This window comes from Parasteatoda tepidariorum, chromosome 1, assembly GCF_982258835.1.
Source record: "Parasteatoda tepidariorum strain Cologne lab strain chromosome 1, Ptep-v5.0, whole genome shotgun sequence".
Classification (NCBI taxonomy): Eukaryota; Metazoa; Arthropoda; class Arachnida; order Araneae; family Theridiidae; genus Parasteatoda; species Parasteatoda tepidariorum.
The window spans coordinates 48,924,445-48,937,373 of NC_141755.1; the positions used below are offsets into that span (position 1 = coordinate 48,924,445).

General features: G+C 26.5%; 1 protein-coding gene across 4 annotated transcripts in view; it reads left to right on the plus strand.

Moving 5' to 3' along the window:
* The window catches only part of LOC107449411 (transcription initiation protein SPT3 homolog), an 80,236-nt gene that overhangs the window by 8,827 nt on the left and 58,480 nt on the right, over positions 1–12,929 (plus strand). The window contains exon 2 of one of the 4 annotated variants that reach the window (XM_043055302.3): positions 2,911–5,128. The exons of 2 other annotated variants lie outside the window; for them this stretch is intronic. In XM_043055302.3, coding sequence (XP_042911236.1) covers positions 2,927–4,018 — 1,092 coding nt within the window. In that variant the 5' untranslated portion in view covers positions 2,911–2,926 and the 3' untranslated portion in view covers positions 4,019–5,128. Of the gene's footprint in view, positions 1–2,910; positions 5,129–12,929 lie in introns of those variants that run through there. One more of the 4 variants, XM_043055301.3, reaches the window with a different exon arrangement.

Sequence of the window (12,929 nt, forward strand, 5' to 3'; positions counted from 1 at the left end):
AACTGTATCTGAAACTCTTCCCCCTAAAAGTATTATTTGCTTGTATGGTTTCTTTTACTTCCAATAATTTATATTTTGGTATAATCCCTTCAAATTGGAAAGGTTAAAATCTCCAAAGAAAAACAATGTTGCTTGTGACAGCTTCTAAAATCATAATTGAGCATTTCCATACAACTCTTATTTCTTCATAAAAAGATAAATTCAGTTTTTTGTATTTGCAAAACACAAGAAACTGCTTGCAAAACACAACCCTTTTAAAGTACAAATTAAAGATATGTGCATTATGTGTCTTACATCATTTGTACATTAAATTTACAGCATAATTAAATTTTGAAATAGTTTTTTTTTTTAATGAGAAATCAAACTTTTTTAAAGACCCAGCTTTTAATGATTGTTATCCCCAGAGTTCACCCTAGAAATAAAAAAAGGGAGGAGTGCTTCCTCACAGAAAAGGGCACTCACCACTGTTAAAATTTATCAAAATGTATAAAATTATGTCATAACTGAATTTGATCCTCAACTTTTAAATTACCCTCTACTATTTTGTGTGTATATTTCACAAAGTAATTCTCACTCATCAAAATAACAGAAAATTTTGAAACTTTTTAAGAATAATTAAAGAATAATTAATAATTAAAAGACAATCCCTGTATAAAATTTTTTTTTAATAAGATATATTTATTTAAAAAAAATGGTAATATTTAAAAACACTAAAATAATCTTTAATATACCCCTAAATAAAAGATATAAATATCTCTGGGACAGAATATTATGCAAATTTTTAACTATATAACTAGACAACATAAAAAAATCTTATTAAAATAAAGGATAATAACTATCAATAACTTAATAAATCAGAAATCGACATTTCATTAAATTAGGTGGTTTAAAAAAGCAACGTTTTACTAAAAAAAATTAAATAAAAAGGCGGTGTTATTAAGAGATGATGGATTATTTTTATTTAAAAAACGGGGGGTGGACGCATTTATAGGGATCAAAGGGCAAGCCGCCTTTCTAAAAAAGCTCAAAACACTGTTATCCCATCACTAGATTTATTAAAGCTATGTAAAGAGTTGTGTAAAACAGTTAAAATGTTTTTATGTTTATATATTTTGCCAGCATAGGTTAATTAGATCTAAGTAAATAAGTAACTGTGAATCATTATAAGTTAATAAGTCATTGAAAATCATTTGTTAGCAAGTAAGTGCAAATATCTGTTCGCTCTAATGTTTATTAAAAAAATAATAAAGTTTAATTTATGAAATGATGTTTTAAAGTTAGATTTGTGGGATGGGGGACTTAGTCAGTTCAATGTTTTTATATAAAATATTTCAATCAATCCATTAGTTTTAAAGAGTATAAATTTTTTTTCTTCCAGTTTTCTTATAAAGTTTTTAGCATAAATAAATGAAAATGATAGATATTAAGCATTACTAATAAAAAGATAAATCTTTAGCTAGAATCATTAGTTAAATAAGTAATGTTAAAATGTAATTAATTTTAAATAAAAATATTTTTTAAGAACTGTCTTTTTCCATTTTCTTACTTAAATATTTGTTGAATGCAAGTAACTTAATTAATAAAATAATTAAACATACTTTTTGTTTCTTGTGTCATTAAAAAAAAAAAAAATTCCAGACTAAATTTTAAACAAAAGAAAACTATGTATATATATTTATATATATATATATATATATATATATATATATATATATATATATATATATATATATATATATATATATATATATATATATATATATATATAATCAACCAAACGCTTAATATGTGCTGCTGTTAATTAATTTCAATATAAATACATAACTCTTATATATATGATGCTAGAATTATACCTTATGATTGATGCATTTTTAGAAATTCCAACTAGCTGTGTGTGTGGCAACAAGTGTTCAAAAGCGCCTATGTTTATGCTGTTAAAAATGATGAAATCTATTCTTTGGGGATGAAAGATTCCAGACAGTTCTGGTTTTAACCTTTTCAAATTTATAAAAAAATTTAAAAAAATACTAACAGTAAAGTTTATAGTAAACAATCTGTAACTTGAATGATTCATTCGGTTTGAAATGAACCAAAATAGAAAGAGAAAAAATCTTATTGGTGCCATTCAGAGATTTTTATTAAATTTTTTTTACGAAAAAGGACTAATAATTAGTTTAAAAAAATTTTAACCAGAACCTTAATTAAGTAATCCTTTGGAATTTTGATACATTTTAGCATGGCTTAACTAGTGTAGGCGATTTGCATGTGCTAAATATCAATGGCCTATTTATTTATGAGCCATTTTGGTATCGGTTGAAGAAGAAAATGCCTTTAAATTTTGCAGTTAAGTATAAAGTTTCTCTATCTGAATTTTTTTTTTTTTTTTTTTTTTTTTTTTTTTTTTTTTCTTTTTTTTTTTTTTACACTGTGCTACACATTTCCACACGGGAAAAAAACCCATAGTCATGAAAATGTAGCTTTAAGCTCTTGACTGGCATGTGGATTTAGAATTTTTTTAAGTTTTTCACTCATTTCTGAACTGTCCTGTGACAAAATCTTTATTGAAAAATGTGAGTAATTGCTTTATTTTGACATGCCTAGAGTATTGGAATAATTTGTTCAGTATTTACTTGATTAATTTGAAAAGTTTCTCAACACAAAAGTGTACAATTACTTTAACATAGTGAATTTTTTTTATATGAAACACTCTTTACAATTGGAAGCTATAAAATTAGATTTAATGTTCAATGCTTGATGTAAAGTAATGTGGTCGGAGAACACCTAACTTTTGAATTTTTTAGAGATGCTTAAGTTGATTGTTTAAGGTAAGCTTTTGTGCCAATGCAAATGCTAATTTCAAATAATCATTTAAACTACCTTACGTGCTTAGACTATTTTACTTTCTTATAGGGGTGTTGCTAATAGGATGAAATCTGTGCTTCTTCCATCTTCAATGACGTTTGGTGGATTATTTAATAATATGGCTTACTCTGCCGAAGAATCTTCTCCCATACCTTACAGCACTGAATCATGCTGCATATGTGATGAAGAATTTTCTTCTGATAGTGATCTTGCAAACCACCTAGTAACTCATGCTGATGAAGAAGTTTTTAAAGCTGGTTTATTGGAGCTAGAGAAGAAAACTCCAACCAAGCATCCTCCTCCTCACAGTTCTACTCCTGTAATTTCCAGAACAGTTTCTCTTAAAGAACCTCTCAAAAGAACTGCATCACAACGCTCTAAATCTCCAGAAGTTTGGGAGATTATAAGTGATGATTCAGATGATGAGAGCAATAAGAATAAAAAATCTGCAAAACTGTCAAATAGTTTCAGACTGGTAAGTACTCCAAGTAAATCTGCTGAAAATACTCCAGTGCAAAATAACCAATCTAATAAACTTTCAGCAAACCAATCTAATAAACCACCTGGCAACCAAACTAATAAGCCCTCTGGCAACCAAACTAATAAGCCCGCTGGCAGCCAAACTAATAAGCCTGCTGGCAACCAAACTATTAAACCATCAGTCAATCAAACTGTTAAACCACCTGGCCACAAATCACATAAATTGCCAGTAAACCAATCTGATAAAAATCCTCTCAACCAAATTAAAAAACTTTCAGCTGTCAATAAAACTAATGGACCTCCAGGCAATGAATCGAATAGAGCAGTTAACATCAATCCATCTAATAAACCTCAGTCGCACAAGCTTTCGCAAGTTGCACAAACTTACAAATGCCATACATGCTCAGCAGAATTCAAAAACATTAACCTATTGAAAGAGCATGTTTTAACTCATGAAAATAAAGAGTCTTATACATGTCACATATGCAAAAAAGCATTTTTACACAAAGGAAGTTTAAGGCAGCATTTACATTTGCATATTGGTGACAAAAGTCACAGTTGCAAGGTTTGCAATAAAAAATTTACTGTTAAAAGCGTTCTTCGTAAACATGAGTTAGAAGAGCACATGCAACCAGCTTCGCAAACTGTTCAAACCAAGCGTCAAAAAAGTACATGATGATCATTGTTCAAAAATTTATTACATCATTATCATACTAATTCAACTTTTTTGCCCTGCATTTATTTTATTATTTTTTCAATTACACTAGCATTTCTTTGTCAGTCATTTTTATTTAAATATCTTGATTAAGGTTATTTATCTTAGTCAATTATTAAATCTGGTCAAGTCTTTTGTTTATTGAATGTTCATGTCTTGATTTTAGACAAACTAGTGAGCTTTTTTGCTGATTTGATTGTTTTAAGTTTTTCATGATCTGGCAAATGTTTTACAACGCTAAATAACTGCCTTGTATTTTAAACTGGTGGAAGTTTTTTTGATGTAATATTCCGCAATTTTGTAAATGAAAATGTTGCCTGATTCATTTCTTTAAAAGCAGCATTTAAAGTGCTGAAATTTATTATCACTATTTTTGCATTATTGTTTTTTTTTGTCTGATTATCAGTGAATAATTTATAAATTAGTTTTATTTTTTAAATATGCAATTCTACTTTAAGATTTTATATGACATTTTGAAGTTTCCATATTTTATTTAGATGCCCTTTTTAGTTGTGTACTTTTTCATTATTGGTTTTGGAATACAAATCAATAGGTGCACTAATAGCTTAAAACATTTCCAATTTTAATGATATGTTATCAATTGTTAAAAATCACTTAACAATTTAACGACATTCCTTTTGAAGTAATGAATTTCATAGTTTTTTTTCTATGCAATTAAAAATTCCATCAAGTGACAATGTTCAACAACTACCTGGGCAGCAGAACTGTCATGTCTCCAATATTTTCTTTTTTATATGAAAAAACTAGATGACATAAAATAGTTTTCCAAATACTTTTTTAAAAATAGAAGTAAAATTTGTGCTTCAATCAGTTTTGTTGAATAAGAAAGTGCATAAATATTTTTCACAACATTAGTGGACACTGGACATAATTTATTATTTTATTTTTGCTGTACAGGCAACTGTGTAGTTTTTACTTTTTCCATTGTTTATATCATTGCTTAAGTATAGTATAATGTTGCCTAAATATCTTTCCTATTGTTATATTATTACACATTTAACAAATAGCGAGTATTATAATTTTAAAATTAAAAATTTTCCCTTTCATCAAGTGTCTCTGTGTGTTTCTTTATGTGATGTTTTGTTTTTAGCTGTTTCTAAAAATTAGTTACTGCTTTGAAAAGTTGCCTTTTTAAAAGAAAAGTTCTTTTTTTTTTCGGTGGGGGGATTATATGTGCAGTGTATGTCTGGAAAAGACAATAAACTTTTAAAGTAATCATTACTGACATTATGCTTTTTATTTATCAGTCTTTATTTAATTTTTTCTGTTTAGTTCAGTCTTCTAAAACTGTAACTTCAAATGTATATTGTTTTTGATTTCCAAGCCTCTCATAAAACAATATAATCAACCAATTGCAATAAATTCCTCATAAGTTGAAGGATCTTTTAGATTTCTTAAACTATTATTCCCTACCGGTAAAGTTTCTTATACACATATTTATCTTATAATGGTTAAATGTTGGGAATTTTTTTAATAGCGAAAACTTAAAAATATCAAAGATACTGTTTGAGAGTCTCACTTTTTGTATATTAACAATATTTCATAAAATATTGTTTTACAAAAAATTATACAATTTGAAAAAAAAAAAGTTTTTTTTTTTTTTTTTTTTTTTTTTTTTTTTTTTTTTTTAAAGATTTGTTGACTTAGTGATTTTTCTGCTATCAAAACTTGCTTATAGCTATGAACCATATTAAACTTGGAATTAAGATACAGTCTACGATCTTCAATTGTGTTCCCTTATATTACAATGACTGCAGCATGAAGTCTCAATTGCTGTTCCGTAGGCGCAATGTTATTTTAGCACCCATTAGAGTGTCTGAACTGAACTGTTCGTTCCAGTATAGCGACCAAAATTTTGTTTCATTTTTTTTCTTTCTAATAAAATCACTGCAGTGTTATGACATTTTTGAGACTAATATTTCTTCATTCACTACAAAGTCAATAAGAAAAGTCTAGAGAAAACTAGTCTAACCTCTACCTCCCAATAAACATCAAACATCGTGGATGAAGAGAGGGTGACAGGATCACCTTATCTTAATGTATGATGTCCTGGGCATAATCTATTCTCAGGAAGATTGTGAAGTAACAATTACTTACCATCATTAAGAATTTGAAGTGTATATTGCACCGCCATTTGGAAATAGATGTTTCCAAAAAAAAACTGTTCCTTTCAAAATTTCAAAGCGTTCAATATATTCATTTATCATATTTGAAAATTGTATTACCTACCTGCCTATCCTCTTTCCTCCATGTTTGAAACTTTTATTCACTCTTTGTGTGAAATGTTGTAAAAGCTGGTTTATTTTGGAGTTAAAGCACATGGTATTCACATTCTTCTGGATTTTACTTATGCTTAATTTTCTGAACGTATGTTATTGAACTGAAGTGGCTGTCAAAACCAATACATAATATAGCGGGGAAATTAAACTTAAAACGGAAATAAAATTTTTTAAAGAAGGTGGATAAAAGAATTTGAAGAATAACATCAGAATCATAAATTGTTAAATTACTCAAGATCCCGAAAAGTACTTAGTTTACAATTATTATGTTTTTCTAAAGGTAAACAAATGAAGTTCCAATTTTGTAGCATAGTTTTCATTACTTAACATTTTTAAAAAAAGCATTAAATAACTAACTAAATTTTATGTGCAAAGATGTCATGTGAACGATTTTTTTAAAATCTTTTATATAATATATTATAATACTTGTACTTAAATGACGTAAAAAAAATTAGTATTTCTTATTTTCATAATTCTATTTAAAGTATAACATGTTTTTTGCTAAAATAAGTCCTGTTTATGAAAATATAAGTATGGTGACCTCACATTATAACGTCTGTTTTCGCTTGGACCACAGGGGTTTATATATCTAGTGCCGACTGTATTTCCTTTTTTTATTTTTTCCTCAGCCATTTTTTATTTATGTTAGTTATTGCTACTGTCTGTAGAAAGGTTTTCATTTGGTTTATCTGTTAAATGTGACATTTGAATTTCTCTAAGGAATTGCACCTTTAATAATTTATTGCATTTTTTTTCTCTGTTCTTGAATAAATTATTTAAATAAAAACTATTTTTCTTGTTATAAAAATTGACTTGAAATTGTGATTGACTCTTTCAAATAGTATTAGTTAAAATTTAATTTTGCAAACTTTAACTAATAATACTGTTGAATTAGTGTTTATTGAAAATGCCATTATTGCAATATTGGTTTTTCTTCCTATAAAAGCCTGCTTCTGTTACATCATTACAGGTTGATTTTTTTTCACTATCAAAATCTATGATTGCAAACTATATATCTAATGAAATAAATAATTTAAAATTAGCTTTCAACATTTACATTATATGCAAACTATGTAAAATAATGTTATCCAAAGTGAGGAAAATAACATCTTTTTTAAAACAAATACTCAATGTTTTTACCTTTTTTTAAAAAAAATTTATGTAAAAATGAGTATTGCAAAAATACTTAACATTTATTAATAAACTATACAATTGTCAAAAGTTATGACTGTGACTGACATCCATATTTAATTCCTTACATTCCTTTTTTCTTCTTCAACTTTACCTCTCTCGAGTTTTGAAGACTGTCCGTTTCATGGTTTCTTATTAGGCTGAATAGTCAAGATCTTACTGTACTGCGGAATTTAAAAGCTAATGTTTTAACATACTTTTTTTATTAAAAGTGTTAGTGTGAAATTTATATTTAACATTTAAAGATTAATGATCTAGTTTTTTTTTTTTTTCTTTTTGTCAAATTTTAAAATAACCAAATTAATTAAAGCACAATTATTTTACTTTTTTTTGAATATTATTTCAATATTGACCAAATGATAATTAAGTTTTATTCCTTTTTTTTTTTTTTAAGGTTTCATTCCCTTTTTAAATCTTTTACTTCAATATTTTGGTTGCCTATTGTTTTGACAGCATGTAAACTCAATGTTTTTAACTCTGTTTTTTTTTAAAATTAATTTATTTATTATCTTTATTTATATCTTTTTGTCATCATTATTAGCACATTTTAAAAAATCTTAACCTTATGTTACTCATAACTAAACATTGTTAATTCTGAACTTATTCATCAGTTAATGTTATTTAGAGTTGAAATAATTTTTCATTAACACAAATGTAACACTTCTCCTATTCTTAAATTTATTGATTTAACTTGGCAATGAAAAAAATATTTATTCTTGAAAGATAAAGCAATTGTTATTATTATTATTATTTTCAAAATGATTTCTTTATTGGATTTTCTTGCTTTTATTCTTCTTATTAATAAATGCACAAAATTTCTGTTAGCAGTTCCAAGCTACCTTAAATAGACTAAATTACTTTATTTGACCTATATAATTAAATTTACATTTAATTCTATTTTAATTCAATCTTATACATCTAAGAGTAGGTCTAGTTTAATATTAATTTTTGTTTAATTTTTAATAGGATCGCCCCACCTTATGATCAAAATGCTTAGAACTTTTAAGTCCTGAAGAAATTCTCTTTTAAGAAGCTGAGCTTTTTAGGAAGAGAACCAACTTTGTGATTTGGATATCTAACCACTGTTCTATTGTGCGCATCTGTAAATTTTTCATATATATTACTCTAATTGCTCCGTAATATGATGTAGGGATATTTTAATAAAAATGCTTCTTATTTTTAAAATTGTATTGTTTAAGAAATAATTACATATCAATACATGTGTGTAATTTTATATAAACTAAATTTAATAATGTGACCTAATATTTTCTGTTTTAATTTCCTAAGATATTGTAGCTTTTTGAAAATGCCTTGTAGTTATGCTAGTATAACACCTTAGATTTTTTTCTTATAATTAAAAGTGTTACTTCGAGAAAAGCTAATTTGCTTTTAATCTATGCATTGAAAGTAAAGATTTCTTTATCTTTTTTATTATTCATTGATATGGAGAATTAAATATTATTGATATAATAATGTGTTAAAAGTTCATTAAAAATTCAAAAAAGATGTTTAAATCTTATTTGATAAAAAAAATTATAATTGCTAGATAAAATTGTGATACCATAAAAATGATGTAAAAGATTTTATTTATATATATATAAGTTGAAATAAACGAAGATTAGATATAATCATTTATGCTAACCAATAAATCATTTTAATAGTATTGAGAAAAAGAATTGTAATAATTCAAAATTACCTGCTTTAAATATAAATGTTTGTTTTGTTTTCTATTGTTTAATATAAATATCATCAATAATTGGTTCAGTAGTTTACTATTATCAAATTTCTAAATGTTTCCTAAAATCATTTTTCTTTCAACTTGTGTGTTATATGCACATCTAAACTTGAGAATCAAATAAGGCATCAAATTTTATTCCAGTTTCTATTACTTAAATATACATTTCCCCCCCTTCTATATAATTAAACTATGTTGCTTATTTTGAGTTTATTTATGTTGATGAATATTTTTACTTTTATTATAAATGGTAATCAGCATGTAAAGAAGAATACTTATACATTAATATCTATTTTGCTGATGTTTCCATATTGTATTATTCATGTACTGCATTGTGAATGAATGTTGTTTCAACTGGCACAAATATGTATTGTTTTGTAATAAAATATATTGTTTTCAATGATAGTGTATCTTTAAAAAATAAATAAATAAATGGGTATAAACTCATATTTCTTCTTCTTTTTTTTTCTGAAAAATTTGAGTAAAGAGTGAAATTAAGTGTGTAACTTTTTTTCTGTAAGCAAACATAATTTTTTATTTTATTTTAACTTGCATAAGAGTAATCATCATTCATTATAGTGTGCGTTTGTTTTTTTAAAAAAGTGTTATTAATAACATTTCCAAAGCAAACCTTTGTAATTTTATTCGGGTTTACTTAAAATGAAGTAGCATTCTGCAATTTTTATATATAATGCAGAATTTGTTGTTCTTATTTTTCTGTTGAAAAATACTTTGTCCTGATTTTCAACTTTTGTATATGTGTCCCTATTTGCAAGCAGTCAGAAAAGCAAGTTATTGAATTGATTTTTTAATTGTTAATAACAATCATTCTATTTTTAATGCTTGCTAACTAAGATGAAAAATAAACTGAGGCATCTTCTTTGAGCAGAATGAAAGTTACTCTCACAAACAGAAGTGTGTTAACGATATTGGAAAACAATGAATGTGCTCTTCATGATTTATTATGTTGAAATAATATTCAACCAATAAGATGTATGCTTTGAACAACTAATGTAAGATCATTTTTCTTGTGCATTTAAGTCTGTAGTCTTGCTCGTTCTGCTCCGTGCCCCCCCCCCCCCCAGCTTCTTTATTAACCCCTTGGGGACGGGTGATTCAGAAAAGCATTCGTACAAAATCAGAATCAGGATGTAATTAAATAAAAAAACGGTAACTTTAATGTAGTCGTTTCTAATTTGACAGACTTACTTTGCTTTTATTTTAATTATTGTTAGTTTAATCATACATATAATCAATGTTAATTCAAAGTACAACTAAATAGTTTTATTTTGAACAAAGTAATGGTGAATAAAATAAATCAAGCAATTATAACTCCGCCCACAAATAAACTGCTAAAGAATTGCTTTGATTACCAGTTTTATCTTTTTACCCTGGTTGATACGGTTTCATGCTGTCACGTATTTGTGACAGTCGGCGTGAAAGGGTTAAGAAAAGCAGAACTTTTCCTAATCGAAAACGATAGCACAATTTAATTAGTAACCAACCAAGAAGTTAATTTCTCCTAGAAGATTATGTTATATTTGTTTCCTTTCTTCTCAGAGAATGAGTCATTTTCGTGTTTTAACATTTGTCTAGTTCTATCTTGTTTATCATTAAAAAATATATTTTTTAAAATTGCAATTCATCCAAAGGCAGTGCCTGATTTACCATAAGACCTACGAGGCCTGGGGTCCCTCATTTCTGGGGTACCCTAACCCCTTTCTTCACGTGATTTTATTGCAAATCCACACTGTTTTGTCCACCTTTTCTTTGCAGTTTTTAGTTTATGGCACAGATTTCGTGTAATTCCGTTTTTTATTTATTTATTAATGCGCTGATGAATTGTAAAAGGGGAAAAAATTTATAATTTTTTTCTTTCAAAATGCTGGAATACATCGCCCATAGTACTAGAATCTAGATTCCTTTGTGTGTTGACGAGAAAGATAATTATCCGAAAATATTTTATTATTTTATAAATTTTATTTTTATGTATAAATATGATAATCTTTTATGTAATATATTTTTTGCTTAATTGAACAGAAATAACCTGTATACAAAATAAATAAGTAAAGTAATTGAGAAAAATTGTTTCATTTGAAAATGAAACTATCTCGTAAGGTTTTTAAAAAAAATTTCGAATAATTTCTCCCAGCTTTCACATGTCTGTATGTGCTTACAACTATTTTATTTATTTATTTTTTTTTAAAGATTTCAGTTTCAAGGAATTTATTAACATAGATTAGTTGGATAAAATTTTAGTCACAATTTTCCTTGGGTAATAATGTTTTAATTTTAGTTATAAAGCTTGCATACATTTTTTATTATTGTTATTATAATGAATTAAACGAATAGTTCGTTATTTGCTATTATAAGATTTACAGATAAATGCATTTTTAACTTAAAAGGAATGGATTTTTCTCAGAAAATGAAAAATAAAATCTTATCGTGTTTTTTTGGTTGTTTTATCTTATTAAAAAAACAGTTTTTAACGGATCTTGAAAGGAATATTTTATTTACCATGAATTTGTGTCTACCTGCTACAAAGTTTTTAATTATTTTAAGCTACAAAACTTACTTTGTAAATGATACAAACTGAATTTTATGTGATACAAAATGAGTTTTTACCGATACAAAGCCTACATTTTTCCTGATTCGAAAACTGATGCAATTTTTCAAAAGTGAATGGGACCTCTGATATACTACTAATTAATCTGTTAAAACGATGTTTTAAGTTACGAGTTACAAAAAGATATTTTCCCTGAATAAACATAACCTTTTTTTTTCCTCCATGAATTCGGATTCTTGACTGTCACAATATTAGGGATAGCCTTGCCGCAATCTGGATGATAATGGTTTACAGAAGAGCGGATGGCTGACTCCATATCGTTAATTATACTTTTTGCGTATTTCGCCATATCTCTGGAACTACTGAAGCTAATCAAAAAAAATTGCATGCAATTATAAAAGTTGTCCATCTAACGATAATTTCATGTAACAAAAACTGCAATAATTAATTATTTAATTTACCAATGATCTAAGAAAATCGAAATTGTAAACAAATTTAATGTAGATAATTTTAAATGATAAAATCCCAACATTTAAAGGGAATCAGCTAAGTACATCAGAGCTATCTGCTGTTTTTAGCGATAGACCCCGAGCTATCATCAAAGGGGGCTCCAAAAAACTGTGAATTTGATAGCCTTTTTTTTCCCTTTAAATTTATACCGTAAATAATCTTTTAAAAATGAAGTGTGTCTGTGAGAGAGATTAAGATAACATATTACAAAAGAAAAAGCGCTCCATGTGCATATGTCTCGTCCGTGTTAAAAGATGCAAGTAGAATTTTGCGAAGGAGGAAATACTTTTTCAGTTAGTATTTAGTGTAGTAAATTTATTTAGATATTGAAGTTCTTTGCCAATTTAATATATTTTTTTTTTTTTCCTTAAATATTTTTTCAATTTAACCTGCAATTATTATAGTTAAAATTTTGGAAAATGTCTTCATGCTTTTTTTTAGGCGGAGGAAGTTTTATTTCTGCTTATTTTTTTAAATTTCAAATTAAGATTTTCAAAACAATAAAAAACGTAAATTCTGTTTTTTAGGCTTGAAAAAGTTTCCAAGTAATAATATCAGATCTGAAATTTT